Here is a 25,994-nt window from a genome sequence, read left to right on the forward strand (position 1 = left end):
TCCAAGCGCCGCCGCAGAGGACAGCAGTTAGGCCGGCGCCCCGCCGCCGCGTGCGGGTAGCCCAGGGCCCGGGACAGCCACCTCCAGATGCTTGACGGGGTGGCCCGGCATCCCGGAGCCGGCGGCGGCGCGGCCGCCCGGGGAAGCTGAGCCCGCGGCACCCGCGGCTGGGCCGCCGGGATCCTGAGGTGGCACCCAGGTGCCCCGACCTGCCCGCCCGCCGCCCCCACGTCAGCCGGTCCCGGAGGGCAGGGCCTCTTCACTTAGCTCTACGCATGTGGGCGAACGGTCTTCAAGGCCCAGAACTTGCCTCGGCTCGCCCAGGTGGTGGCGGCCCTGCCAGGGCTTGACCCGGGCTGCCTGGCGCTCCTGGAACCATCAGATCCTGGCGAGTCCTCGTCATGCACACGTCACGAATTACTTCGTGGTGTTCTGTTTCGATGGTCCTTAGGGCGCTCGGCGCCGGGGCACACGAGTGATGGATGAGCGCCCCGGAGGGCCAACTCGGGGGCACTTGCAAGTGCGCCTTGGGCACACCGGGCCTCCGTCTCTCAGAAGATGAGGGCGGGGGCCACGCGTGGTCAGAACATCTCGGTGGCAGATTGCTCCCGAACTGAGTCGCGCAGCAAACCCCGCGGCTGTCAGTGAGGCGTCTTCTCCCAGGTGCAGGGACAGGGGTGCACATGGGGGAGGGGGAGGGGCCCAGGGTCCCCTGCCCCGGGAACTCCTGCCCGGAAGGCACCGACAGTTCTTAGAATCAGTCCATAGACCAGGCTTTGGAATCCTAGTCCAACTCGGCAGTTTACTCACGCTAACTTATCCAGGCGGCAAAGATGCTCTGGGTCTCCATCTATTCAGGGCGTTGGAATTTTCTCTCGGCAATATTTGGTACTAGGATAACACTGAGGCCTGTGGGCTATATTCATGGCCTGTGTTTATAAGACCCCAGAGCTAAGAACCGTGCTGGCAACTTTAGTTGTAACACCCCTGCACGCGCGCGCGCACACACACATACACACACACACACAGGGAGAGAGACAGAGAGAGAGAGAAATATGTGACAGAGATCTGTGATCCACAAAGCTATAATATATATGTATTATCGGGCTTTTTTCGAGAAAGTTTGAAGCCACTGCTCTATGGTTTTGGGACTCTAGGTCTTCCACGGCTTTTGCCAATTTGTTTGTAAGTACTCGATGGGGTTTGTACATCAGTAGAGGTTAAATCTGGAGCTTGTACTGGGACTGCCAGATTGCCCACAGGGTGAGAGCTAGCAAATCTATCGGCGGGGAGGGGGGGGGGGAGCATGTCTTAAAAAAGTTTTCAACTACTCTTTCTTCCTATAAATTTTCTGCCCCCTTCTCCCTTCTTCTGGGACTCCTATAATGTGTTATCATGTTTGATGGAGTCACTGAGTTCCCTAAGTCTATCCTCATTTTGCAGAATTCTTTTCTCTTTCTTTTATTCAGCTTACTTTCCGTTACTCTGTCTTCCAGATCACTAATTCGTTCCTCAGCTTCTTCCATTCTGCTCTTCATTCCATCAGGTGTGTCTCTCATTTCATTTATTGTGTCCTTTATCTCTGCTTTGTTATTCCTTATCTCTGTGTTATGGGTCTCACTCATGTCTTCCACTCTTTTCTCAAGTCCAGTGAGTATCCTTATCTTTGGTTTAAATTCTCTATCAGGCATTTACTTATTCTGTTTTGCTTAGATCTCTGGCTATAGATAGCCATGTCTTATTCTTTCATTTGGGATAAATTTGTCTCCTCATTTTGCCTGCTTCTGTGTTTCTGTTCCTGTGTGTTAAGAAAGTCAGATAAAGGGGTACCAAGGTGGCTCAGTTGGTTAGGTGTCTGACATCGGCTCAGGTCATGATCTCGTGGTTTGTGAGTTCAAGCCTCTCATCAGGCTCTCTGCTCTCAGCACAGAGCCTGCTTCAGAACTTCTGTCTCCCTCTCTCTCTGCCCCTCCCCACCCCCTCTCTTTCAAAATTAAATAAACATTAAAAAAAAAGAAAACTAAAAAAATGTCAGCTGTGTCTTCTGCTCTTGAAAGTATGACTTTATGAAGAAGAGGTCCTGGAGTGCCCTACAGTGCAATGTCTCCTGTTCAGAACCTGGCACTTCAGGAGAGTATCCTACATGCGTTGCTTATGCCCTGCTGCTGTGTCTGAGTCAGTTTTCTCTTCAGTGCTGCTGTCTACACTGACTTTGCCTGTTGTGGGCTGTGCTTGTTCTCTGTGGTGTTAGTGGGACCCAGTCAGGCCACCTCTTGGGGGTAGTACCTGCCTAGGAACTTGGGAGCAAATTAGCTAAATTTGCACTGGGCCGCTAGTCCTATGCAGGATCTCCCTAATCACTGTGGTGGCTCGATGTGCCAGTCTGAGCATGGTGCACAACATTGGCTGGGGTGGGAAGCTAGGTGGAGTGCAGTGGTTGGGCCTGGCGTGGTGGCTGGGTACAGCATGTGGCAGCACCTGTGCACCTGGTGGCTCGGCACAGTGCACATTGGTGACAGGGTGCATGACTGGTCACAACCCACAAAGGTGGTCGGGGCACATGACTGGGTGGGCCATCTGATGGTTCCTGGTGGGGCGTGAGTTGTGGCTGGGCACAGAATGGGACACTTCCCTGGCATGTGTGATTGGGTAAAACATGGGGGTGGCTAGAGCACACAACTGGGTGTGGCATGGTGGATGTGCGCTTGAAGTCTGGGCAGGGTGCTCATGGCTTTAACAAATTTAAACCCCTGAGCCCAGGGCCTAGGCTAGCAAGCTTGGAATGGGCAAGTCTTCAGGAGAATTCATGGGTGTGGCACACTGCTAGTGGGTTAGGTAACAAGTTCTGTGCAGCCCTGCTCCCTGCAGGTGTCTCTGTGCTTATGCTAGGGGGACAGGGAGGAAAATGGCATGTGCCAGCTCCCTTGTTTTAGGAGAAGTCCCCCTAACACACTCCAAAATCAATATGAACAGATCTGTCTCCTATTTGCCCCCAGCATTGTGCAAACTGCCATTTTTATGTTGTCTCTCCATGCAGGCTCATGTCCTTTTAAGGGCAGCAACCCAGTTATCACTCACCTTCCTGGCTCCCCCAATGCTGAGTTAGCTGACCTCCAAACCTCCAGGTTCCAAGTCCCACTGGTTTTACAAACTCACAGAATTCAGCCCTGGTTTTTATTGTTTTATTTTTTTATTTGAGAGAGAGAGTGCACACTCACACAAGTGGGGAAGGGCAGGAGGGGAGAGAGAGAGAGAGACAGAGAGAGAGAGAGAGACAGAGAGACAGAGAGACAGAGAGAGAGAGAAATCTTAAGCAGGCTCCATGCTCAGCATGGAGTCCAACATAGGGCTCAATTCCACGACCCTGGGTTCATGACCTGAGCTAAAATAAAAAGTCAGATGCTCAACTGACTGATACACCCAGGCTCACCTCAGCCCCTCTGTTTTTTTAAAGCCAAATGCTATGGGGCTTAGTTTTCCCCCATGTGAGCTCCCTGGTGTGAGGGCCTGTTTCTCTGCCCTCTTTGCAAGTGCAGCTCCTTCCCTCCTTCAGGCAGCCTCCCTTCACCTTTCTGACCTTTCTAACCTTTGAGATACAGCTTCTTCCCTGTATTTAGTTGTGGAGTTTTCCTGCCCGTCTTTGGATCCAAGTTGAAAATGTGGGACAAGATGAGCTCAGCTTCCTCCTATTCCACCATTTTCCCAAGCTCCAGCCTTGGTGAAATTTTCTTGTGCTCCTTTGTTCTTTAGGTTTATAGTTTCCACCAATTTGGAAATATTTCAGTCATTATTTCTTCCAATGATTTTCTGTCCCTCTACTTCTCTTTCAGGGCCTTCAGTTATATATGTGTAGTAGTTCTTTTGAAGTTGTCTCACTGCTCATTGATAATTTTTTCTTTTTTAGTATTTTCTGTTTCATTTTGAATAGTTTCTACTGCTACATCTTCCATTTTCCTGATCTTTTCTTCTGCAATGTCCACTTTGCCCTTAGTGACATCATTTCATACCATAATTTATAGTTTTTATCTCTTTTACTTAGATTAGGGTCTTCCTTAAATCTTTCATGTCTCTACTTAACATGTTCAGTCTTCTTGATTCTTGGACATATGGAACACGTTTTTGTTTTTGTTTTTTTAGAGGAAGAGAGAGGGGGTGAGTGGGGAAGAGGGGCAGAGGGAGAGATAAAGAGAATCTCAAGCAGGCTCCACACTCAGCACTGACGCAGGACTTGATCCCACAACCTCAAGATCATGACCTGAGCCGAAATCAAGAATCAGACACTCGACTGAGCCACCCAGACACCCCTACATTTTTCTGTTTTAATGTCTTCCACTTTGCCATTCTGTGCTTATTTCGAATGATTTGTTTTTCTCCTCAGTTGGGTTATATTTTGTTTCTGTGTATCACCACTTATTTTTTATTAGATTTCAGACATGATCTGTGAATATGTTTGTATTTCTGTAAATATTCCAGTGGGAAGACTGGCATCCTTGCAAAAATTACATAAACAAATGTAAACTGACAACTCTGGAAGTACCTTTGAAAGGTGGGTCCTCAGAAGGGCCATGAAGATCTCTCTCTATTCTCTGCATTTATGCACCTGTAAGTCTGTCTTCTAGTATGTCTCCTGGCGGCTCAGGTGATTGCTGATTAGCATTTATGTTTTAGTAAAAGGAAACCTTTTCAAATGTATAGCATTTGTATAGTCATGAGTAATCTATTCATACTCCTTCTATTTGCACTGAGTGTATGTGTATCTGATATATGGAAGTGTAACTAAATGGCTTAGAGGACCAAACTCTGCTCTGTCTCCAACCAGGTTATTTCTTGGGAGTCCACCTTCAGCCTAGAGGGGTAGGTTGAGTCTCCCCAGACAGTATGTGAACAAACAAACAAACAACTAGTATGAATCAGTTTCCACTGTGGAGAATCTGGGTAATTTTAAAATAGCTCTGGGCCTTTGCTCCTGTGGAAAAACTAGAAGACCCTCCTATAGAGGCTGGAAGTCTGCAAGAGGGCCTTCTAGAGGTGGTCCATTCTTCAGTATACCATAGCCATACCCAGCATTTTTTCCCCTTATTAATGACCCAGTCTGTCCCTGGGGCATGAAGAGGGTTCTCTTTTATTTCTAGATTCTCCATTGCTCTTGGGATGAAATCCCAACCCCTAATATATCACGAAAAATACTTTAAGCTCCAACCCCTCCCCTCTCTACCTTGATGAATGCTGTCCCAACCACCCCAAACTATATCTTCCCAACAGACCTTCTTTCCCTCCCTAAATCCCAGTCTGTCCAGCTATCAGGCTTTTGTTCAGGTGTTTCTCTCTGCCAGGAACAATGTTCTGATAATTTGCATTTACCCCAGGTTTCAAAGTGATGCTAATGTTGCAGGTCCAGGGACCATACTATAAACTACTGATTCATTCAATTATTACCAGAATTCACATATTCTCTGAACATTTCCCACGTCTATGTCTTAGGCCTTATTTCAATGCCTCAATTCTCCCAAGATTTACAATGAGGAAATGGGTTTGTATGTTCCGTATCAATTCCAAAATTTAAATAATTACATAATTAGCAACCTAAGGTCATCAACAATGGTTGCACACTTCGTTATTTTCGTGCATAAGTACTGACTATCAATGAGAAATCCTGTATGAGACTATTATTCCTACAAAAATAATGTTTAAAGGAGAAATAAAACTCCAAATAATGTGTTTACATGTTAGAACCTGCCACCCTTCCAAAAATCAGGTTCTTCTCAGTGTGATTGGTGAGTACTTACAGACTTCTGTATTTTCTTGACATGTTCCATTCCAGTCTTATTGTGTAATTTCCATTAACTTGTCTACTAATGAATTCCCTCAGAGATAAATTAGCTCAGTTCCAAAAGAGGCAAAAGCTAGCAGGTACGGTTTGTGGCACTCTGAAAATTACCATGAAATATATATTATCTTATAGAAGATTTGGATCATTTGCTTAAGTTTTTCCCTTTTACCTTACTTCTGTTGGAATCAAGACAAAGCACTGAACTTCCCAAGAACAAGAAGGCTATGTTATTATGCATTGAGGTTTTTTTTTCTTTTTATTGTAGGATATATACCATTTTAGTCACTTTTAAATTTACAACTTATTAGCATGAAGTACATTCACAGTGCTGTGCATCCATCAGCACTATCCATTTCCAGAACTTTTTCATCATCCCAAACAGTAACTGTTCAATTAAACAACAACTTCCCCTTCCACACTGCCCTGAGCGGCTGGTAACCTCTATATCTCTATGAATTTCCCTACTCTAGGTACCTCATATAAATGGAATCGTACAATATTTGTCCTTTTGTGTATGGTTTATCTCACTTAGCATGTTTCCAAAGTTCATAAATATTGTAGCACGCATCAGAAATCTATTCCTTCTAAAGCTGAATAATATTCCATTGCATGTATATGCCACAATTTGTCTATCAGTTCATGTGTTGTGAATATCTAGATTGTTTTTCATCCTTTTCACCTAATGTAAATAATGCTGTCACCATACATGTTGGTGATCAATTATCTGTTTAAGTCCCTGCTTTCAATGCTTTAGAGTATATATCTAGAAGTGAAACTGCTGAAATATATGGTCGTTCTATATTTAACCTCTTCAGGAATCACAATAGTGTTTTCCACAAGGGCCATACCATTTTACATTCCCATAAGCATTGCACAAAGGATTCCATTTTCCCCACAATGTCACTAACACTTATTTTCCCTGTTTAAAATATTCCTCATAGTCATCCTGGCAGTGATATCTCATTGTGGTTTTGGTTTGCATTTCCCTAATGACTAATTATATTGACCATTTTTCATGTGTTTATTAGCCATTTATAGATCTTCTTTGGAGAAATGTTTGTTGCTAGTCTTTTCAGTATGTTTGCATCGTATTTGTAAGGGATACTGGTCTGTAGTTTTCCTTTCTTACTTCCTTTCTCTTTTTCCTTTTCTTTTCTCTTTCTTCTTTCTTTCTTTCTTTCTTCTTTCCCTTCTTTCCCTCCCTCCCTCCTTCCCTTCCCTTCTTTCTGTCTTATAGTATCTTTGTCTGATTTTGGTATCAGGACAATTCTGGCATCATAAAATGAGTTAGGAAATGTTGCCTGCTCTTCAACTTTTTCAGAGTGTCCCTCCCCTTAAAAGGTCTTGGCATCTTGTTGAAAATTAATTGACCATACATGTGAGGGTTTATTTCTGGGCTTTCTATTCTATTGCACTGGTCTGTATGTCTGTCCTTATGTCACTGCCATACTGCTGTAATTAATGTAGCACTGTAATAAATTGTGAAGTTGGGTAACTTTATTCTTTATTCTTCTTAGGATTGTTTTGGCTATTTGGGGCCCTTTATAATTCTGTATGAATTTGGGGATTGACTTTACCTTTTCTAAAAAAAAAAAAAAAAAAAAGGGCAGCTGGAATTTTAATAGCATTGAATCTGTGTGTCTCTTTGGGTAGTATTAACATCTTAACAATGTTAAGTCTTTCTGGATTTTTCTGAACATGAGATATCTTTCCATTTATTTGGGTCATCTTTGATTTTGTCCAGCATTTTTGTTTTGTTTTGAGCATACAAATCTTTCACCTTGATTAGACTTACTACCAAATATTTTCCTCTTGTAGGTACTATTATAAATGGAAGGACTTTCCTAATTTCCTTTTTGTATCATTCATTGCTGTTCCATGGATATACCATTGACTTGGGGTATTGATTTTTCCTTGCAACTTTGCTGAATTCATCTATTAGCCTTATTAGTTTTGGGGAATTCTTTTGTGAATCCTTTCTATATACGGGATCATTTCAACTGCAAAAAGATAGTTTTACAACTTCCTTTCCATTTTGGGTACCTTTTATTTCCTTTTCTTGCCTTATAGCTCTGAGATAAAACTCTGAGAACAATGATGAATAGTAACTGTGAAAGCAGGTCTACTTGTCTTTTTCTGACCTTAGAGGAAAAGCTTTCAGTCTTTCACCACTGAAGATGATTTTAGCTGTGGGTTTTACACATAGCCTTCATCATGTTGAGGAGTTTTCCCTCTATTCCTAGTTTTCTGAGCATTTTTATCATGAAGGTTATTGAGTTTTGTCAAATGCCTTTTCTGCATAAAGTGAGATGATCATGTGAGTTTTCTCCTTCATTTTATTAATGGAATGGATTACATTGGTTGATTTTCTTCTCACTCTTGCATTACTGGGGTAAATTGTACTTGGTCATGGTGAATAAATCTTTTAATATACTGGTGGATTCTATTTGCTAATATTTTGTTGAGGATTTTTGCATCTATATCCACAAAGAATACTGCTCTGTAATTTTCTTTTCATGTGATTTCTTTATCTGGCTTTGGTATGAGAACAATGTTCTCATAGAGAATTTTTTTCCTCTAATTGTTTAGAAGCTTGAGAAGAATGATTGGTGTTAAATCTTCATTAAATATTTGGTAGAATTCACTTGTACAGCCATTTGGTACAGGACTTTTCTTTGTTGGGAGGTTTCTGATTACTGACTCAATCTCTTTACTTTTTATAGAGTAAATCTGTTTTTTTTTTTTTTAACTTTTATAAAGCAGATCTGTTGAAACATTCTATTTCCTCGAGTTAGTTTAGGTAATCTTTGTGTTTCAAGGAATTTGACCACTTCTTGATTATATAATTTGTTGGTGCACCAATATTACACTGTATGTTAACTGGAATCTAAATAAAAATTTAAAGAAAGAAAATAATTTGTTGGTGTACAGTTGTTCTTAATATTGTCTTATAATCCTTTTTACCTCTGTAAGGTTGGTAGCAAGATCTCCATTTTCATTTCTGGTTATTTGTGTTTTCTTTTTTTGTGTCAGTCTAGGTAACGTTCTGTCAATTCTGTTGATTTTCTTCAGAGCCAACTTTTGGTTTCACTGATTTTCTCTGTTTTTCTATTTGGTTTATCTCCACTTTGTCTTTTATTATTTCCTTCTTCCGTAGCTTTTTGGTGTAAAGTTAGGTTATGGATTCCCAGATCTTTTCTCATATAGGCAATTTATGTTACAAATTTCCCTCCTAGCACTGCTTTTGCTATACGACATTAATTTTGGTATGCTGTGTTTTCATTAGTCTTTAAGTATTTTCTGATTTAATTTGTGATCTATTCGTTGACCCATTGGTTGTTTTCTTAGTCCATTCAGGCTACTATAACAAGATAGCAGAGATTGGATAGCTTGTAAGCAGGATAAACCTATTTTTCACAGTTCTTGAGGGTGGAAGTCAGAGATCAAGGTGCCAGCATTGTCAGGTTTTCAGGTTGCAGGATTTGTTTTGTATCCTCACAGGCAGAAGGAACAAGAGAGTTCTGTGGGATCTCTTTTCTAAAAGGACCCATCCCATTCATGAGGGTTCTACCATTATGACCTAAGCATCTCTCAGAAGCCCCACCTTTTAATACCAACACATCAGACAGTAGGACTTCAACATAGGAACTTGGGGGAAGACACATTGAGGCCATAACAGTTATTTATGAGTGTATAGTTTAATTTTTGCTTATTTGTGAATTGTCCACTTTTCCTTAATTTCTAACTTCCTCCTGTTATGATCAACAAAGTTACTTTATATATGTTAAAGCTATTGATATTTGTTTTATGGGCTAATATATAAATCCATCATGAAAAATATGCCATGTGCAATTGAGAAGAATGTGTATGGTGCAGTTTTGAGGTGGAATGTTATTTGTCTGTTAGGTGTAGTTGGCTTGTTGAGTTGTTTATGTCCTTTATTCCTTTATCTTTTGTGTGGTGATCTACCCATTATTTAAAGTGGAGTCCTGAAGTCTCCAACTATTAATACAACAGTCTATTTCTCCCTTCAATTCTGTCAACTTTGCCTCACATATTTTTATGGGCCTGTTATTAGATGTGCAAACGCTTATAATTGGTATATATCTTTCCTGTGTTGAACATTTTAGTAATATACAGTGATCCTGTCACTTGAAATCTTTTAGATTTAAAGTCTATTTTGTCTGATATTAATATAGGCACCAGAGCTCTGTTTTGGTTACTCTCTGCATAAAAGAGCTTTTCCCACTCTTTTAACATATTTGTGTCTTTGGGCCCACTGTGACTCACTTGTAGACAGCATCTGGTTGGAACATTTTTCTAATCCATTCTGTCAATCTCTTATTGGAGAACTTAATCTATTTACATTAAAAGTAATTACTGGAGAGCAAGAACTTCTGCCTTTTTGCTCTTGGTTTTCTATATGACCGACAGCATTTTTATCCCTCATTTCCTCAATTAGTGCCTGAGCAAGCCTGGGTGACAACTGAAGTGAACTTTGCAAGGTGAACAGTAGTCACTCTGACAGATGAGCGTGGTAAAAAGGGGGATAAGAAGGGCATTCTAGGCTGAAGGAACAGCATGCTAAAGGGAATATTTTTTTGTTCAAAAAGGCAGGAGAGGACCTGTGTGGTTGCAAAAGAAACCTTAATCTTCTGAGACACAGTACCGTCATGAGGCAGTTGCATGGTCTCGGGGGGGGGGGGTGGTGTTCAAATTTAGCCTACGTTTGAGATGTGTGACTCTGGGAAACTTACTAGAGCTGTCGAATCTCAGGTTGCTGACAATGCCATGGAGATGATTATGACACTCACCTCATAGTCAGTGGGAGGATTAATAAAAGTAAGAAAAACACACCAAGCAACTCACATGTACCAGGCACTCCACTGTTTGCTTTAGGAGTATTTTCTCTTCAATTCTCAAAAACACCTGGTAAAATAGGAATTAATCTTGGTTTGATGTAGAAATCAAGGCTTGAGAAATGAAAGGACTTCCCCGAGGTTATACAGGCACACCTCATTTTCTTGCACTTCACTTTACTGTGGTTTGCGGATATTGCATTGTTTACAAACTGATGAAGATCGGTGGCAATCCTGCATCAAACAAATGTCAACATCATTTTTCAAACAGCATTTGCCTTTTCATGTCTCTGTCACATTTTGGTAATTCCCACAATATTTTTTTTCTTTATTATTATATTTGTTATGGTGATCTGTGATCAGTGATCTTTGATGTTACAGTCATCATGGTTTTGGGGTGCCAGAAACTGCACACATATAAGACCATGAACTTAACCAATAGTGCGTTCTGACTGCTCCACTAACCACCTGCTCATCTCTGTCTGGTCCTTAGGCCTCCCTGTTCCCTGAGACACAATATTGAAATTAGGCCAACAGATAACCCTACAATGGCCTCTACGTGTTCAAGTGAAAGGAAGAGTTACACATCTGTCACTTGAAATCAAAAGCTATGATTAAGCTTAGTGAGGAAGGTGGTCAAAAGCCAAGTTAGGCTGAAAGCAGCTAGGCCTCTTGCACCAAACAGCCAAGTTGTAAATGCAAAGGAAAATTTCTTGAAGAAAATTAAAAGTGCTACTCCAGTGAACACACAAATGTGTGAACAGAAGTCACAATATTCCCATAAACCAAAGCCTGATCCAGAGTGCGAACTCTTCAGTTCTTGGTAGGCTGGGAGAGGCGAGGAAGCTACAGAGAGGAAATGGGGCTAACGGAGGTGGATTCGTGCAGTTTAAGAAGCCATCTCTGTACAAGTACAAGGTGAAGTAGTAAGTTCTGATGTGGAAGCTGCAGCAAGTTGTCCAGAAGATGTGGCTAAAATCATTACTGAAGGTGGCTACACTAAGCAAAAGATCTTCAATGGAAAAAGATGTCATCTAGGACTTTCATAGCTAGAGAAAAGTCAATGCCTGGCTTCAGTTTCAAAGGACAAGCTGACTCTTATTAAGGGCAAATGTAGCTGATGACTTTAAGCAGAAACCAGTGTTCATTTACCATTCTGAAAATCCTAGGACCCTTAAGGATTATGCTAAATCTGCTCTGCCTGTGCTCTATAAATGGAACATCAAAGCCTGATGAGAGCACATCTGTTTACAACATGGTTTACTGAGTATTTTAGGTCCACAGTACTGCTCAAAGAAAGAAAAGAAAAAAGATCATTCTCAAAACATTACTGTTTAATTGACAATGTCTCCCTTATTCTGCCTTTTCTCCAAAACCATCTTTAGGGCACCATTCTTCCTTCCTGCAGCCCAGGTGGATTTTCGTCTCATCTTCTCTTATCTGGTGCTCTTTGTGTCTCCTTGGGAGTATACGGGGTAATAAACATATTCCCTCTGGAAATGGCTCAAATATGAAAGGTGGATGTGTTGGAAGGAAATGGGAGTGTCTTATAAGGACCCCGCGAAAAGTGAAACGGTAAGTAGATAAGAGTGATGAAATTAAGAGCTAATATTCACTGAATGCTTTTGAGGTACAAGACACTGCAAACATTTTATACAAATTAACTCATTTATCTTCATAAAATCCTGTGAGGTATTACTATCACCATTTATAGATGCTGAAGTAATTTGTCCAAGATCATATAAAGCCAGTATACATGCAACTTGGGTTTATAGTCGGGTGACATGACTTCTGGGCATAGTCTTCACACACATGCACGCATACACTTTTGAGCTCTTGAAAGGTATAGAGTGTGTTTTATTTACCTGGCTCACAGATGCTCAAGAAATGGTTAACAGAAATGATGGAGTAGGATTCTCCATCAGTGACACTGTAACATCATGATCTTAGCCCAATCTGCAGCAAGGTAATACACTCTCACCACTTTAAGTCCTCACTGTCTTGATTTAACCCTGGCTTGCTTTTCCTAGTTCAGTATTACTGTGAAGAGAGGGGCCAAGATGGCAGAACAGCATGAAGTTTTTTTGTGTGTCTCTCGTCCCTGAAATGCAGCCAGATCAACATTAAACTATCTTGCTAGAAAACCGGTATGAGGATTAACACAACAATCTGCACAACCTGAACCACAGTATCACTGTGAAGGCACTTTAAACCAAGAGTTGTAAAACGTTATCATGTGCATGCTTATGCTTTTTAATTGTATGTGTTTAATTCATTCAAAGTTTGAATATTTGGATGAATCCTCTCATAACAAAATAACAAGGTAACATCAAACTACATGTAGTGAAAGCAAATAAAATCTAGGATTAAAGTACTCCTTCAACTGTGTGGTACCAGTGCTTGAGACAGGAGGAAGGACAAAGAATGGGAGAAACAGAACACTTGCCATTATCCCACAACTGTACATATATAGTGGCCAATCTATCCATAATTATAACAGTTCTTAATCCTTGACACCATGCTGTGCTTAAGTCTCTCAAAGATCCTTCAACATTCCTTAGAATTTCACAATCTCTTAAATAAAACTAAACCAAAGGAAAGATAAATGTCTGCTTTTTAAAAACTCACCATCCCATTCCAAATCTACTATCTCTATTGAGAATTGCTATGGAATGTGCCTTCATCTCTTGGCTTTGTTAGGGTTGCACATATACTATTTTGTCTAAAGTTGGAAACCCTATCACTCATTCCACATCACAATTACATGTGATATAATACTCCTTTTTAAAATAATTTCTTTCTTATGACACGAAACACCATAGAGAGCATAACCTGAAATATAAGCTATATAAGTGTCGTTTACTCCCAAGTGTCCAGACAGTCCTAATCCAATCCAGACAGGATTCTGTACTATCCTTCTAGTCACAAGATAGGAAACCATGAGACAAGTAAGACTATTCCATTTATCTAAAACTTAAGACTACTTGAAGCCAGCCCCTTTACAAACCGTAATTATCTGTCAAGGTTCAGTGTAGAAAATAAAATGCCTCTCAAGCATTTCAAGAAGGCACATATTACAAGTAGCTGTTTTCAAACTTGGTAGGCAGGCTGGAGGAAGGGTAATGGGGACAGCTCTGTACTATTAATTTCAATGTAAACTCCCATAACTATGATCCAGGATGGAGAAGTGACTGTTGCTGTTATCAGTCATGCTCCCAGCAGGGATACCTTAAAGCCACAAAGCATGAAACTAGACTCTGGATCATGGAGTCCAGATAGAGTTAACATGACAGAACAGGCCTGTGTGCTTTGCCTAGAACGACTCCCAGAGTGTATGTGCCCACACACAGGTAATTAGTACTCATCCTTTAAGATTCAGATTGAAGAGCACATCCACCATTAAGCCTGCTCTGATCTTTCATAGTTTGTTGTTTCTTGGCTATGTTCTCGCTGCACTGGTAAAAATTAAAATGTGTGAATTAAGCCAACTGGAAATGGACTGTGAATTATCTTCACGAAAATAAGGATATTCTCAGCACAGAGATCAAGCCATTTTTCTCTAGCTTAGCTAGTCTCCCGCTAAAGCACACAGTAAGGCTTAATGCTTCAAGAGGAAAGTAAAAAACTTTGCAAGAAATATCAGTGTCACAGTGAAAGAGTTCATTATATACAAACTGATTTTATTAGAGACCAAAAACTTTATTCACACCACCTTTTACTTCTTTTGCAGCTTTAATTTTTAACTTTAAAACATTTCCTGGATCCACTGGGTGACTAAATTATCTTCACATGCCCATTAGCTAAAGAAACTTCTATGCAGGACTCGAGTAAAATTGTTTGCTATTGCTATAAGAAATGCATATTCATTTATAATCTACTCATTTGCTCTCCTGTAGAACTGCTTACAAATAACATCATTGTAAAGAAAGATTTACACATAACTCCTACGTCTTTCAGGCTGTTCTAGCATTAATCTTGTGAGGTCTAGCAAGATAACACAACGAACAGTTTGCTACATTTCTCATACAAGCTTTCTCTCCAGTGTGAACTGAGACAGAATAAGGGATACACTTTCACTGAAGGACTTCCCACAATTTTTATATTCATATTGCTTCTCTCCTGTGTGTTCAATAAGAGATTCATATTGCCTAATGTCTTTCCCATATGCTACATATATAGGGTTTTTCTCCTGTGGTACTTACTTCTGTCAATTAAGGGATTAACAGTGGCTAATGGCTTTCCCGTATTTATTGCCTTTATGAAGGCAATAAACATTCTCTCTACAGTGTGAACTGTGATAGACAGTAAGGCTTGTTTTACTGCTAAAGACCTTCCCACATTCATTACATTCAAAAGACTTTTCTCCAGTATAAATTTTCAGGAAGGATCTATGGCTAAGTGTATTATGACAAATATCGCATTCATACAGTTTCTCGCTTATATGGTTTTTCACACGTAGAAAGGTTCATGTGGCCTAAAGGCTTCTCCACACTTATTGCACTACTGGGTTTCTCTCCATTATGGATTTTCTGATGGGCAGTAAGATTTGAACCTTTGCTAAAAGCCTTCCCACACTCATTACATTTATATGGCTTTTCTCCAGTATGAATTCTCTGATGTACAGTAAGGTTTGAACTACAGCTGAAGGTCTTCCCACATTTAATACATTCATAGGGCTTCTCTCCAGTGTGAATTCTGTGATGTTGAAGCAGGGATGACCTATGACTGAACGCTTTCCCACATATACTGCATTCATAAGGTTTCAATCTAGTGTGATTTCTTAAATGCATGTTCAGTGATTCTGGCTGGTTGAAGGATTTCCTGCATTTCTGACATTCAAAAGGTTTTTCTTCATTATGAATACTCTGATGCTGAATAAGAAATGACAAGCTGCTAAAGACTTTCAGACATTTGTTGCATTCGAACTGTTTCTCTACAGTGTGAATTCTCTGATGTCGGGTAAGGTGTGAGCTACAGCAAAAGGCTTTTCCACATTCACTACATTCATAAGGTTTCTCTCCAGTGTGAATCTTCTGATGGTGAATGAGAGACGACCTATGAATGAAGGCCTTCTCACATATTCGACACTCATAGAGTTTTTCTTGAGTATGAATTCTCAGATGTTCGATGAGATGTGAAACACGACTGAACGACTTTCCACAGTTCATACATTCATACGGTTTCTCCCCAGTGTGAGTACTCTGATGATTAGTAAGTGATGACACGTGGCTGAAGGCCTTCCCACATTCAATACATTTGTAAGGTTTCTCTCCACTGTGACTTATCTGATGTCGAGTTAGGGATGAGCCATGGCTAAACGTCTTCCCACATTCATGACATTCGTATGGTTTCTCTCCGGTATGAATTCTCCAATGGCGATTAAGGACGGATTGCTTGCCAAAGGCTTTCCCACATTCATTGCATGTATAGACTTTCTCTCTATTATAAGAATGGTTAAGGGTAAGAGATTTGCTCTGGCTGAAGGCTGCCACACTTTCTTTAGAATTCAAAAGTTTCTTTCCACCATTGATACCGTCATTTTTTATAACAGGTTTTTTTGGTAAGCTCTTCTTAAATATATCATGTTTATGTGATTTCCCTTCAGCAGAAATTCTTTGTGGTTCAGAAAGAATAGACTTTAAATGGAGGATGCTTCTAAATTTGTGAATACTTTCCCCAGTGGGACTTTCTCTAAAGGTGAGGGTCACAGGTCTGAAATGTTCTACCTGATTTTCATGCTTCCCCTCCAACGCCTCTATAAATTCCCAGTCCTTGTTAAAATTTGAAAATTCATGATTCTGTTTTGTAATTTTTTCTATTATTACCATTTGGGGTGAATCTTCATCATAAATATCCTCCTTCATTAATAATTCCTTGTTTTCCCATCTTGATTCCCAATCTGAAATATATCAAGAAAGCAAAACACTGCTTTTTTCTGTACTTCTTAAAAAGAAACTTCTATGGAAGGATTAGAGAACTAGAGGAAAAATAGAGCACATCTTCATCCCCAGAAAGCACATAACTGACAATTCTCATGTATTCAATCATTTCTGAACAAAGTTCAAATGGAGCAGAAAACAGAGACAGCTCAGAGAGACGGGAACAGAGAGTAATAAGGAAAATGAGTTAAATACAGGCAAACAGTCTGTGGAAAAAAAGTGAAACTGTAAGGAAAAAAAAACGCACAAGGTATTCTGGATTCCAAGCCAACGTTCTATTCTGTACCTACATTTATGTGAAAGACCACATTTTGGTCTCACAGCCTTGGTTCTCCAACCTTCAGTTATTCTCAATTTACTACTGTCAGTTAGTATGCTTAAAATGCACAATTTATTTTCTTAAGTTTATTTATTTATTTTGAGACAGGGGAGGGGCAGAGAGAGGGAAACCGAGAATCCCAAGCAGGCTCGATGCTGAGTCCGGAGTCCAACATGGGGCTTGATCCCATAAACCATGAGATCATGCATGACCTTAGCCAAAATCAAGAGCTGGATGCCCAACTGACTGAGCCACCCCATCTCCCCAAAATGCACAATTTATAGTACTGCATTACACAGTTAACAACGAACAAAATAAATATTCTTTACCGTTCTAAAAGATTTAGGCTTTGTTTGTGTAGGATCTGTGTAAAATCGTATCATTTATTGGACATTAGAAAACATTGTTCCTAGAAACTTTTTTATACATTCTTTACTTCCTCTATCACTCATGTCCACATTTGACCCTCGAAGCTCAGCCTTAGGGGAAAACTCATTTGCCATCTCACTGACAGCCTTTCTTTGCCTAAAACCATTGGTATAGTTTTCCTTAAGTGGACTTAAAGAGAATAATTTGCTTTATTTTGTTGCAAATAAAATAACAATCTGAATTATAATGATGGCAAAACCTCCATTTTTTTTTAGATAACATAAGTAATGCAGAAAGATAATAACCCGGGGTGGAGGAATGGCTGTTTTGAAATCTAAGGATCCCTCATATGTTACATTTGGGATCTCTGAAGAGAGTACCCCTAAAATATGCAAAAATGCCTCCATACTTTCCACAAGCATGTTTAACAAAGACTTCTTTTGCCTGATTCTCCACGACTCATCTGGAAACATACCTTTTGACAGTTTCTTCTCCACCATCCAAGGTTCTTTTCCATCCTCCAATAAACTGATCACATACGGCTTAGGTATGGAAAGACCTGCTTACAGGAAAAATACAGAACCTGTTTAAACTGTGGTCCTCATGAAGGAGAGGCCATCATCATAAAAGGAACGAAAGGAAGTTTCACTGAAATGGGAAGATAAGCTTCAGGCAGGGCACAAAAGAACTCTACACATCCTTGGGAACTGAAACAAAATTTCAGCCATTTACTCAGGAGGATCTCCAGTAATTGACAGAAAGTCTCCCCCACTGGGGTAGAGAGGGAGCTGTGCTTACCTAGAGAAACCAGGTTCTCATAATTCTGGACCATCACATCCTTGTATAAATCCCTCTGAGCAGAATCTAGCCATCCCCACTCTTCATGAGAGAAGTCTATGGCCACATCACTAAATGTCACCTGAAAGAGCAAACATATTTAGGCTCAGTCATAGCCAGGGCCACTTCTGTCACTGACTAAGGAACAAAATTACCCTGGTTGTAGAAGAAAGGGAACAAGATTCAGTAGTTATAGCAATGATCAGGGATCTAAGTTACATAGTAATTGGATAATTATGTGTTTGGCATTGTTTTACAATAAGGGTAAGAGAAATATGAGAGCTTTTGCTTCAGGAGAGTTTGTTCTGCCAAAGGGAAGAAAATTCTAAAATTTTTAAAATCAGCATTCAACATGTGACAGCATACAGTCAAGTACTTAGTTGTATTTTTTTTATAGCTTACATGACAGGTAAATAAAAAATGATGATCCAATAAGGTTCAAAAGAATGATCCAGTAGGTTCAGAAAAAAGACATCTTTATATTAAAGAAAGATACATATGTAACTAGTTTATAAACAAAAACCATTTATGGTATATAATTAAACCTTGTATTGATGATCTGAAATTTAAAAAAATTGAGACCCATGGGCAAGAAAACTAAAGAACAGTTTCATGCCATAGGCAGTCCTTGAATTGGACCTTAAAGTACAGGCAAAGAGGGGCGCCTGGGTGGCTCAGTCGGTTAAACATCCGACTTCGGCTCAGATCATGATCTCAGGGTTTGTGGGCTCCAGCCCCACGTCAGACTCTGTGCTGACAGCTCAGAGCCTGGAGCCTGCTTTGGATTCTGTGTCTCCCTCTCTCTCTGTTCCTCCCCAACTTGTGCACTCTCTCTCTCTCAAAAATAAACACTAAAATAAAAAAAAAAAAAAAAAAAACATTGAAAAGTACAGGCAAAGAATCAGAGAACACATTTCAAGGAAAATATTCTAAGAAAATAGTACCCATTCATGATATTATTTAAAATAGCAAACCTTTAGAAAAAGCTTAAATGTTCAGTAACAGCTTACTCATTAGTCAAACTATAATATGTGCAAAAAATGTATACATTTAAAATGGCATTATTATCATCTTTCATTGATGATGTGGACATTGTTTGGCTATGATACATTTTTCACTCCAAGTGGCTGATTCAATATTCTATTATTTTATTTGGATATTCGGCCTGTATATTCATTAGTGATACTGGTCTTTGGTTTTATTTATTTAAGTGTATTTATTTACTTTTAAAAAATCTTTGTTAACATTTCTTCACTTTTTGAGAGACAGAGACAGAGTGTGAACAGGACAGGGGGCAGAGAGTGAGGCAGACACAGAATCAGAAGCAGGCTCCAGGCTCTGAGCTGTCAGCACAGAGCCCAACGCAGGGCTTGAACTCACGAACCGTGAGATCATGACCCGAGCTGAAGTCACAGTTCAAGTACATTGGTCTATTGACCAATGTCAACAGACACTTCAGGCTGGATAATCGTGGTGGGAGCTGTCCTATGCATTGCAGAGTGTTTAGTTAGTAGCACCCTTAGCCTCTACCCATTCCGCTGCACCCCAGGGCTGTGACAACCAAAAATGTTTCCTCCAGACATTATCAAATGTCCCCTATGGGTAGGGCTAAAGGAGACAAAATCACCCCTGTTGGAGAACCACCACTTTAGAAAATTTTCACAGTTCCTTGAAAGATTCTTAGCCCTATGTACCTGTGCTCAAGAAGTTCTCTCAGTCTGGTATAACTTCACTCCTATCTCTGCCTCCCTGGTACCCTGGGTCACCAAAACCAGTTCCAGCCTTGCCTCCTCAGGGATGCTTCAACTCTTCCTGCCCCTTCAGTTGCCTGGGCAGCCTGGGATATTCATTCATCTTTGTCCCCAGAAGAACTTAGGATCTTTATTCCAGCACCTATCTTAATTTCTTATGCTTTCTTACTTTTCTACCAGCCCTGTACTGGCTCAAAACAGTAGCCACTAGCCACATTTGGCTATGTACGTTTAAATTAATAAAAATTAAAAATTAAACTTTAGGGGCGCCTGGGTGGCGCAGTCGGTTAAGCGTCCGACTTCAGCCGGGTCACGGTCTCGCGGTCCGTGAGTTCGAGCCCCGCGTCAGGCTCTGGGCTGATGGCTCGGAGCCTGGAGCCTGTTTCCGGTTCTGTGTCTCCCTCTCTCTCTGCCCCTCCCCCGTTCATGCTCTGTCTCTCTCTGTCCCAAAAATAAATTAAAAACGCTGAAAAAAAAAAATTTAAAAAAAAAAAAAAAAAAAAAAAAAAAAATTAAACTTTAAAATTTAGTTCCTGAGTCACTTTAGTCACAGTTCAAGTACTCAATAGTCACATAGGGCTGGTGGCTCCATATTGGACGGTACACAAAAAGAACATTTCCACCACAGTTCTCTTAGGGGGTGCCTGGGTGGCTCAGTCAGTTAAGTGTCCAATTCTTGATTCTGGCTCTGGTCATGACCTCATGGTTCACAAGTTCGAGGCCCACATCAGGCTCCACGCTGACAGTGAGGAGCCTGCTTGGGATTCCCTCTCTCTCCTCTCTCTGCCCTTCCTGTGCTCTAAATAAGTAAAACAAATGAAAGGAAGGAAGGAAGGAAGGAAGGAAGGAAGGAAGGAAGGAAGGAAGGAAGGAAGGAAAAGAAAAGAAAGAAAGAAAGAAAGAGAAAGAAAGAAAAGAAATAAAAGACTAAAAAGAAAAGAAAAAAGAAAAGAAAAGTTCTCTTAGTATTGCACTAGATTACGAAGTCCTACATGTCACGGGATAGGACGCTCAAACCTATGTAAGATTCTTCCCAACAGATATTTCACAAGTGTTTACAAAATGTATCAATGAATGATGTTGGCAACTAGTTCACTTTAGCTTTTACTTAAAAAGTTTTTTCCCGGGGCGCCTGGGTGGCGCAGTCGGTTGAGCGTCCGACTTCAGCCAGGTCACGATCTCGCGGTCCGTGAGTTCGAGCCCCGCGTCAGGCTCTGGGCTGATGGCTCGGAGCCTGGAGCCTGTTTCCGATTCTGTGTCTCCCTCTCTCTCTGCCCCTCCCCCGTTCATGCTCTGTCTCTCTCTCTGTCCCAAAAATAAATAAAAAACGTTGAAAAAAAAAAATTTAAAAAAAAAAAAATTTTTTCCCTAGTTATCTAATAATATTCCCAAGAAACCAGACTCTGCCCAACATGTACATATGCCACTAACACTATGCCAGGCTTCACCTTCCACCTGATGATCCTACCCTTTTTTTTCAAGGATCCTAACCGTTTGTTTCAAAGTTCATTCACTCGACAACGATTTACCAATGTTCCGTGTAAAGCTGTTCATGTGACTTGTTTCGCATTTCTGCCCAGAGCCACACATACAAATCATGGGGGCTTAGTCAGCTTGTATGCTGTATCTGGCCTCAAGATCAAAACTGGCCCTTCTGTTCCTGACGCCAAGAGGGATTAATGTGCCTCATGTTCCTCCTTGAGCCAAATCAGGCTGGCCTCCCAGAATGGATCAGGAAGGGAAAAGGAATATACAGATGCCAGGCTCCTGGGTGAGATACGATAAGAGAAACAAAAACAGCTTGCTCAGCACTGCACTTGGGCAAACTTAATGACTAACCATAAATCACACAAGGGTAGTATATGTATATATTGCCCTGGTAGGATAGCTACTCGGAAGTCTCACCTGAGGGGAGGATGCTCCTTCCAGGACCCTTGGGACTCCAACTGGGCTGGTCACCGCAGGGTTTCCCGAGCCAGAAGGTCAGATGTTTTAAGTACCTGATTTGCTGTATTAAGCCTTCTCTGTTCTTCTCTATACTTCTCTCCCTCTTTATGTTTACTATAATTGTTTAATTCCTTATATTCCCATTCCCTTATAATTAATAAAGTCTTCCTCCATGAAAACAAAAGTGCGGCTATGGTGAAAACTTATTATTTTGAACAACCAAGCATCAGTTTTGTGTCAGATGCCACACTGGGTCCTGAAAACAGTCAAGACAGGGGGAAAAAAATCCCTCCTAGAGGGAGGAGACCAACAACGAGCATATGCACTTACTAAATAGCGTGTTATCTAGTGAGTGATAACCACTTTGGAAAACAACAAAGCAGTGAGGAGGAGTAGAAGTGATTGTTAGAAAAGTTGACTGCAGGTGTTAGGAGAAGCTTTCCTGAGAAAGTAACCACTGAGCAAAGCTATGAAGGGGGTATGAATCAAGCTTCTACATATCTGGGGAAAGAATATTCCAAGCAGATGGTACAGCAATTTCCAAGGCCTGGAAGCCGTAGCCAGTGTGGCTAGAGCTCACGGGAACAAGGAGACAGAGTAGTAAGATGAGATCAGAGGAATAAAAGCGTAATTGCACAAAGCATTTTGGTTTCTTTCTTTCTTTCTCTTTCTTTCTTTCTCTCTCTCTCTCTCTCTTTCTTTATTTCAAGAGAACAAATGCAAGAAGCCAGCAGGGGAGGCACAGAGAGAGAAGGAAAGAGAGACTCTTAGGTTCTTAGGTTTCAACAAGGATCCCGATGCAGGGCTCGATCTAACGAATGTGAGATCATGACCTGAGCCGAAATCAAGAGTTGGACACTTAACCAATGGAGCCACCCAGGCGCCCCTGCACAAAGCGTTTTAAGTCACTATAGAACTCTGACTTGAGTTAGGGTCACTGAAGAGTTTTAAGATGAGGAATGACAGGATGGTGGTGGCGGTGGTGGTGATGGTGATGTTGCAACCACTGGTGAGATTCTGTAGATATCCGGGATGTATTTCAGATTCAACTAGGGCGTCTGAATGTGTTACAAGAGAAAGGAAAGAATCAAAGAGGACTCCAAACATCTCTTGACTTGAACAACTGAAAGGACTGGCATACCATTAACTGAGACCACATGATACTGCTTTGACAACTGTAAAGCATATCTAAAATTCTAAACATGAATTCTGAATTGTAATTAAAATTTTTTTTTTTTTTTGCTCAAGATTCTACAGAGGCTTCAAGCAGAAAAATGGCAGAAGAGGAGCACTGAGAGTAGACAGTACTTTGGGAGTTCTTCTGTGGGCTCCATCCTTTGCTATAATGAAAGGAATCATAGATCCGGTCCCTAAATGGACTTCGTTAGGTAGGAACTGGCAAGAGAAGCAAAGCAAACACTCAAGAATTCTGCTAAGGTGTTTCAGGAAGATCCGGGGATCTTACCGACTTACCTGGAACATGGCTTTGCAATTTCCAATAGTCAACACAGTCCTCTTTTCAGGCTCTTGTCTTAAAGAAGAGTAGTGTCCTGAGAAGGCAGATCAACACAAAAAAGAAGCCATGAAAAATGAGGCTTATCTTGCAGCTCTGTAACACACTTGCAAGGAAAAGTACACTGGGAATCACTTTCTAAGACTCCATTCTTCCCCTGAACTAGCAGAGTGTTCCTTAGCACGAGGTAATCATTCACCAGGCGCCAACGGTGTGTAAATCTACTATATATGTGTGTGTGTGTATATTTATGTGTGTATATATATATATACACATAAATATACACTTATTTTATACACACACACAAGAGACAGGCTCACAGAACAACAGCAATCATGTGAAGAGCTCGTTCAATCTTCACAACTATGCATGGTGGACATTCACATTATTCCATATTTCTCTTCTAAAGGGTGAGAAAACTGAAACTAAGCGATACTGAACCCATCTGTTGAAGGCTGCACACGTGAAAAGCGTCAGTTTCATGACCGGACTGGCTAAACACCACTGCGGATGGGGTTTTCTTTCAGTGCGTACCCTGCACACTCACTCGCCCATTTCCTTGTCACAGCTCTAGGCGGTAAGCGATACCCCTTTTACAGAGAGGTCCAGGAGGCTAAGGCCCAGGCGGTGCTCCCCCCGCGGGGTAGACTAGGCACCAGCGTGCCCGGCGCCCCGCCGCCCTGCTGGGACTCACACTTGCCTGAGTTCCGGCGGGCCCTCCCTGGCCCCGAGGCCCGGGCCGGGCGGACCAGAGCCCGCACCTCCGCGGACCAGGGCCGCCGCCGTCACGAGAACCGCACTATCCCTGGAAAATTCGGCCGCCTTCCCGACACTATCGCGGGGTGGACGGAGGACGGAGCCCACACCAGCTCGGCATTTCCCAGACGCCTCCGCGTCAGGGACGAGTTACCGGCGCTTCGTACGTCCCCCCGTAAAACCACACTTCCCAGAAGGCTGCGCGGCCGTGCGAGCTCCGGGCGCCCGGCGAGAAAAACGGCCGCGCTGTCTGAGGAACGCCCCGGCGGATGGCTCTCGTCGCAGAGCTGCTCCACCGGGACGCGCACGCGAAGTATCCAGGGGACAACAGGATCGCCCTCTGCTTGCTTCTTAAGTACAATGGCGCCCGAACCACGAAACTACACTTCCCAGAAAATTAGGCGGCCGCGAAAGGTCTTCCGGGTCGCCGGTCTGCTCACGCGTACGTCCTCCTGCCGGGACGTGGGCCGCCCTTGCTTGGTGCCGGCGGAGAGCTCGCCTCTGCCAGCGGAAGGTCTCCTCTCGTACAAAAGCCTGGGCCACTGTGGTCAGCACGTGAGGGTCTTGAGTGTTCGGCGTCCGCTTGCCCAGTCCTGTCGTTCCCTAAAATGCCCTGTGTCCGGGCTTTCATGGCAACAGTTGTCAGCGCACAGACGCTACTTCCCGGAAATGTGTGCGGTCGCGTCGCGGCTGTGACACTGACTGCCGCCGTCACGTGTACAGGTCCTCGAAGGACTCAGAAATGACAGGCTCGGGCGAACGCTTTGAGGAAAAAGACCTTCACTCCTCCGATAACGGGCAGAGCCTCCCCCACCTCTGTCTCCAGAAGCGCTGACCTCGCCCCGCCCACCCAAACGCGCGCCACCTGCAGTTGTCCGCAGGCCAAAGCAGCCTGCTGCGGGTGTATCTGTGGGTTTATCCTTTACTTTCTTTTAATTTGTAATTGTTGATTTCAATTGTACTTATTTTTAAATGATAAATTGTGTGGCTATGAATTTTCTTGTGTATTTCAAGTACTTATGTGTATCAGATTCATCAGTGTGCCTCCACCTCGGTATGTATCTTGTGGGTGTGGTGCTTAATTCCTATAGCAAGAGTAGTTTGCAAAAACACTGTGACACCACCTAGATTCTTCTTAAGGCTTACAATGTGTAAGAGGAAAAGATTTGCCAATGCAAAATATATTCCCATCCACGTCTTTATTATACAATGACAAATTGTATTCCAAAATTGTACCAATTTGCACTCCCAGCATGGTTGATAGTTATTTTGGTTGCCAGCTATTACTGCCAGCACTTGATTTTGTGAAATTTTCAAATTTTGCCAGTCTGCTAAGTGTGAAATTGTGGCTCAATGTGGTCTAAATTTGCATATCTTTTATCGTTAATAAGGTTGAGAATCTTTTCATGTGTCTGTTGGCTTTAATATTTCCTTCTCTGAGAATTGCACATCTCTGGGTCATCGTTCTTTTAGAGCAAAAGCCTTTTCGATATTAAAATACATACCCTACGACCCAGCAATTGCACTACTAGGGATCTATCCAAGGGATACAGGTGTGCTATTTCGAAGGGGCACATGCACTCCAATGTTTATAGCCGTCCTATCGACAATAGCCAGAGTGTGGAAAGAGCCTAAATGACCATTGACAGATGAATGGATAAAGAAGATGGTGTGTGTGTGTGTGTGTGTGTGTGTGCGCGCGCTCACACCCAGCTGAGCCATCCAGGTGCCCCAGACAAGTTCTAGACAAGTTCAGACAAGTTCTGGGATTACTACCAGTCTGCAAACACTTTAAACTACATTTAGATATAACAGTTCCTGCTTGGTCCATCCAGTAAATTTTACATACGGATTCTGCATTGTTGCTGCTTTTT

The 25,994-nt window shown here is 41.8% G+C and overlaps 1 protein-coding gene and 1 long non-coding RNA gene across 4 annotated transcripts; one reads left to right on the forward strand and one right to left on the reverse strand.

Annotated features, from left to right (window-relative positions):
- The first annotated feature begins 398 nt into the window (after nucleotides 1-398).
- Nucleotides 399-11,906, forward strand: LOC122234264. Its single transcript, XR_006212033.1, has 3 exons — nucleotides 399-663; nucleotides 4,474-4,602; nucleotides 11,183-11,906. It is a non-coding gene; the product is annotated as an uncharacterized LOC122234264 (long non-coding RNA).
- A 681-nt stretch (nucleotides 11,907-12,587) lies between these two features.
- On the reverse strand, nucleotides 12,588-24,328 carry ZNF181 (zinc finger protein 181). Of its 3 annotated transcripts, none has more exons than XM_007096747.3 (5): nucleotides 24,059-24,328; nucleotides 23,325-23,401; nucleotides 18,115-18,235; nucleotides 17,792-17,878; nucleotides 12,588-16,588 (listed from the first exon to the last, which is right to left on the reverse strand). In XM_007096747.3, the coding sequence occupies exons 2-5, from the start codon at nucleotides 23,331-23,333 to the stop codon at nucleotides 15,111-15,113; spliced, it is 1,695 nt and encodes a 564-aa protein (XP_007096809.2). In that variant the 5' UTR covers nucleotides 23,334-23,401; nucleotides 24,059-24,328; the 3' UTR covers nucleotides 12,588-15,110. The 3 variants fall into 3 exon arrangements, with proteins under 3 accessions (XP_007096809.2, XP_007096808.2, XP_015399594.2); XM_007096746.3 differs by having other exon boundaries at nucleotides 24,065-24,142; XM_015544108.2 differs by lacking the exon at nucleotides 24,059-24,328 and having other exon boundaries at nucleotides 17,792-17,875; nucleotides 23,325-23,601.
- Nucleotides 24,329-25,994: the final 1,666 nt, after the last annotated feature.

Source organism: Panthera tigris, chromosome E2 (genome assembly GCF_018350195.1).
Source record: "Panthera tigris isolate Pti1 chromosome E2, P.tigris_Pti1_mat1.1, whole genome shotgun sequence".
NCBI classification, from domain to species: domain Eukaryota; kingdom Metazoa; phylum Chordata; class Mammalia; order Carnivora; family Felidae; genus Panthera; species Panthera tigris.

Bases quoted from the DNA above. Each gene is read 5' to 3' on its own strand.
- ZNF181 (XM_007096747.3), bottom strand. The intron at 17,879-18,114 runs GTAAGCACAGCT...TTTTCCTGTAAG, and splicing joins TGAGAACCTGGTTTCTCTAG to CAGGTCTTTCCATACCTAAG. The intron at 16,589-17,791 runs GTATGTTTCCAG...GATATATTTCAG, and splicing joins GGAGAAGAAACTGTCAAAAG to ATTGGGAATCAAGATGGGAA.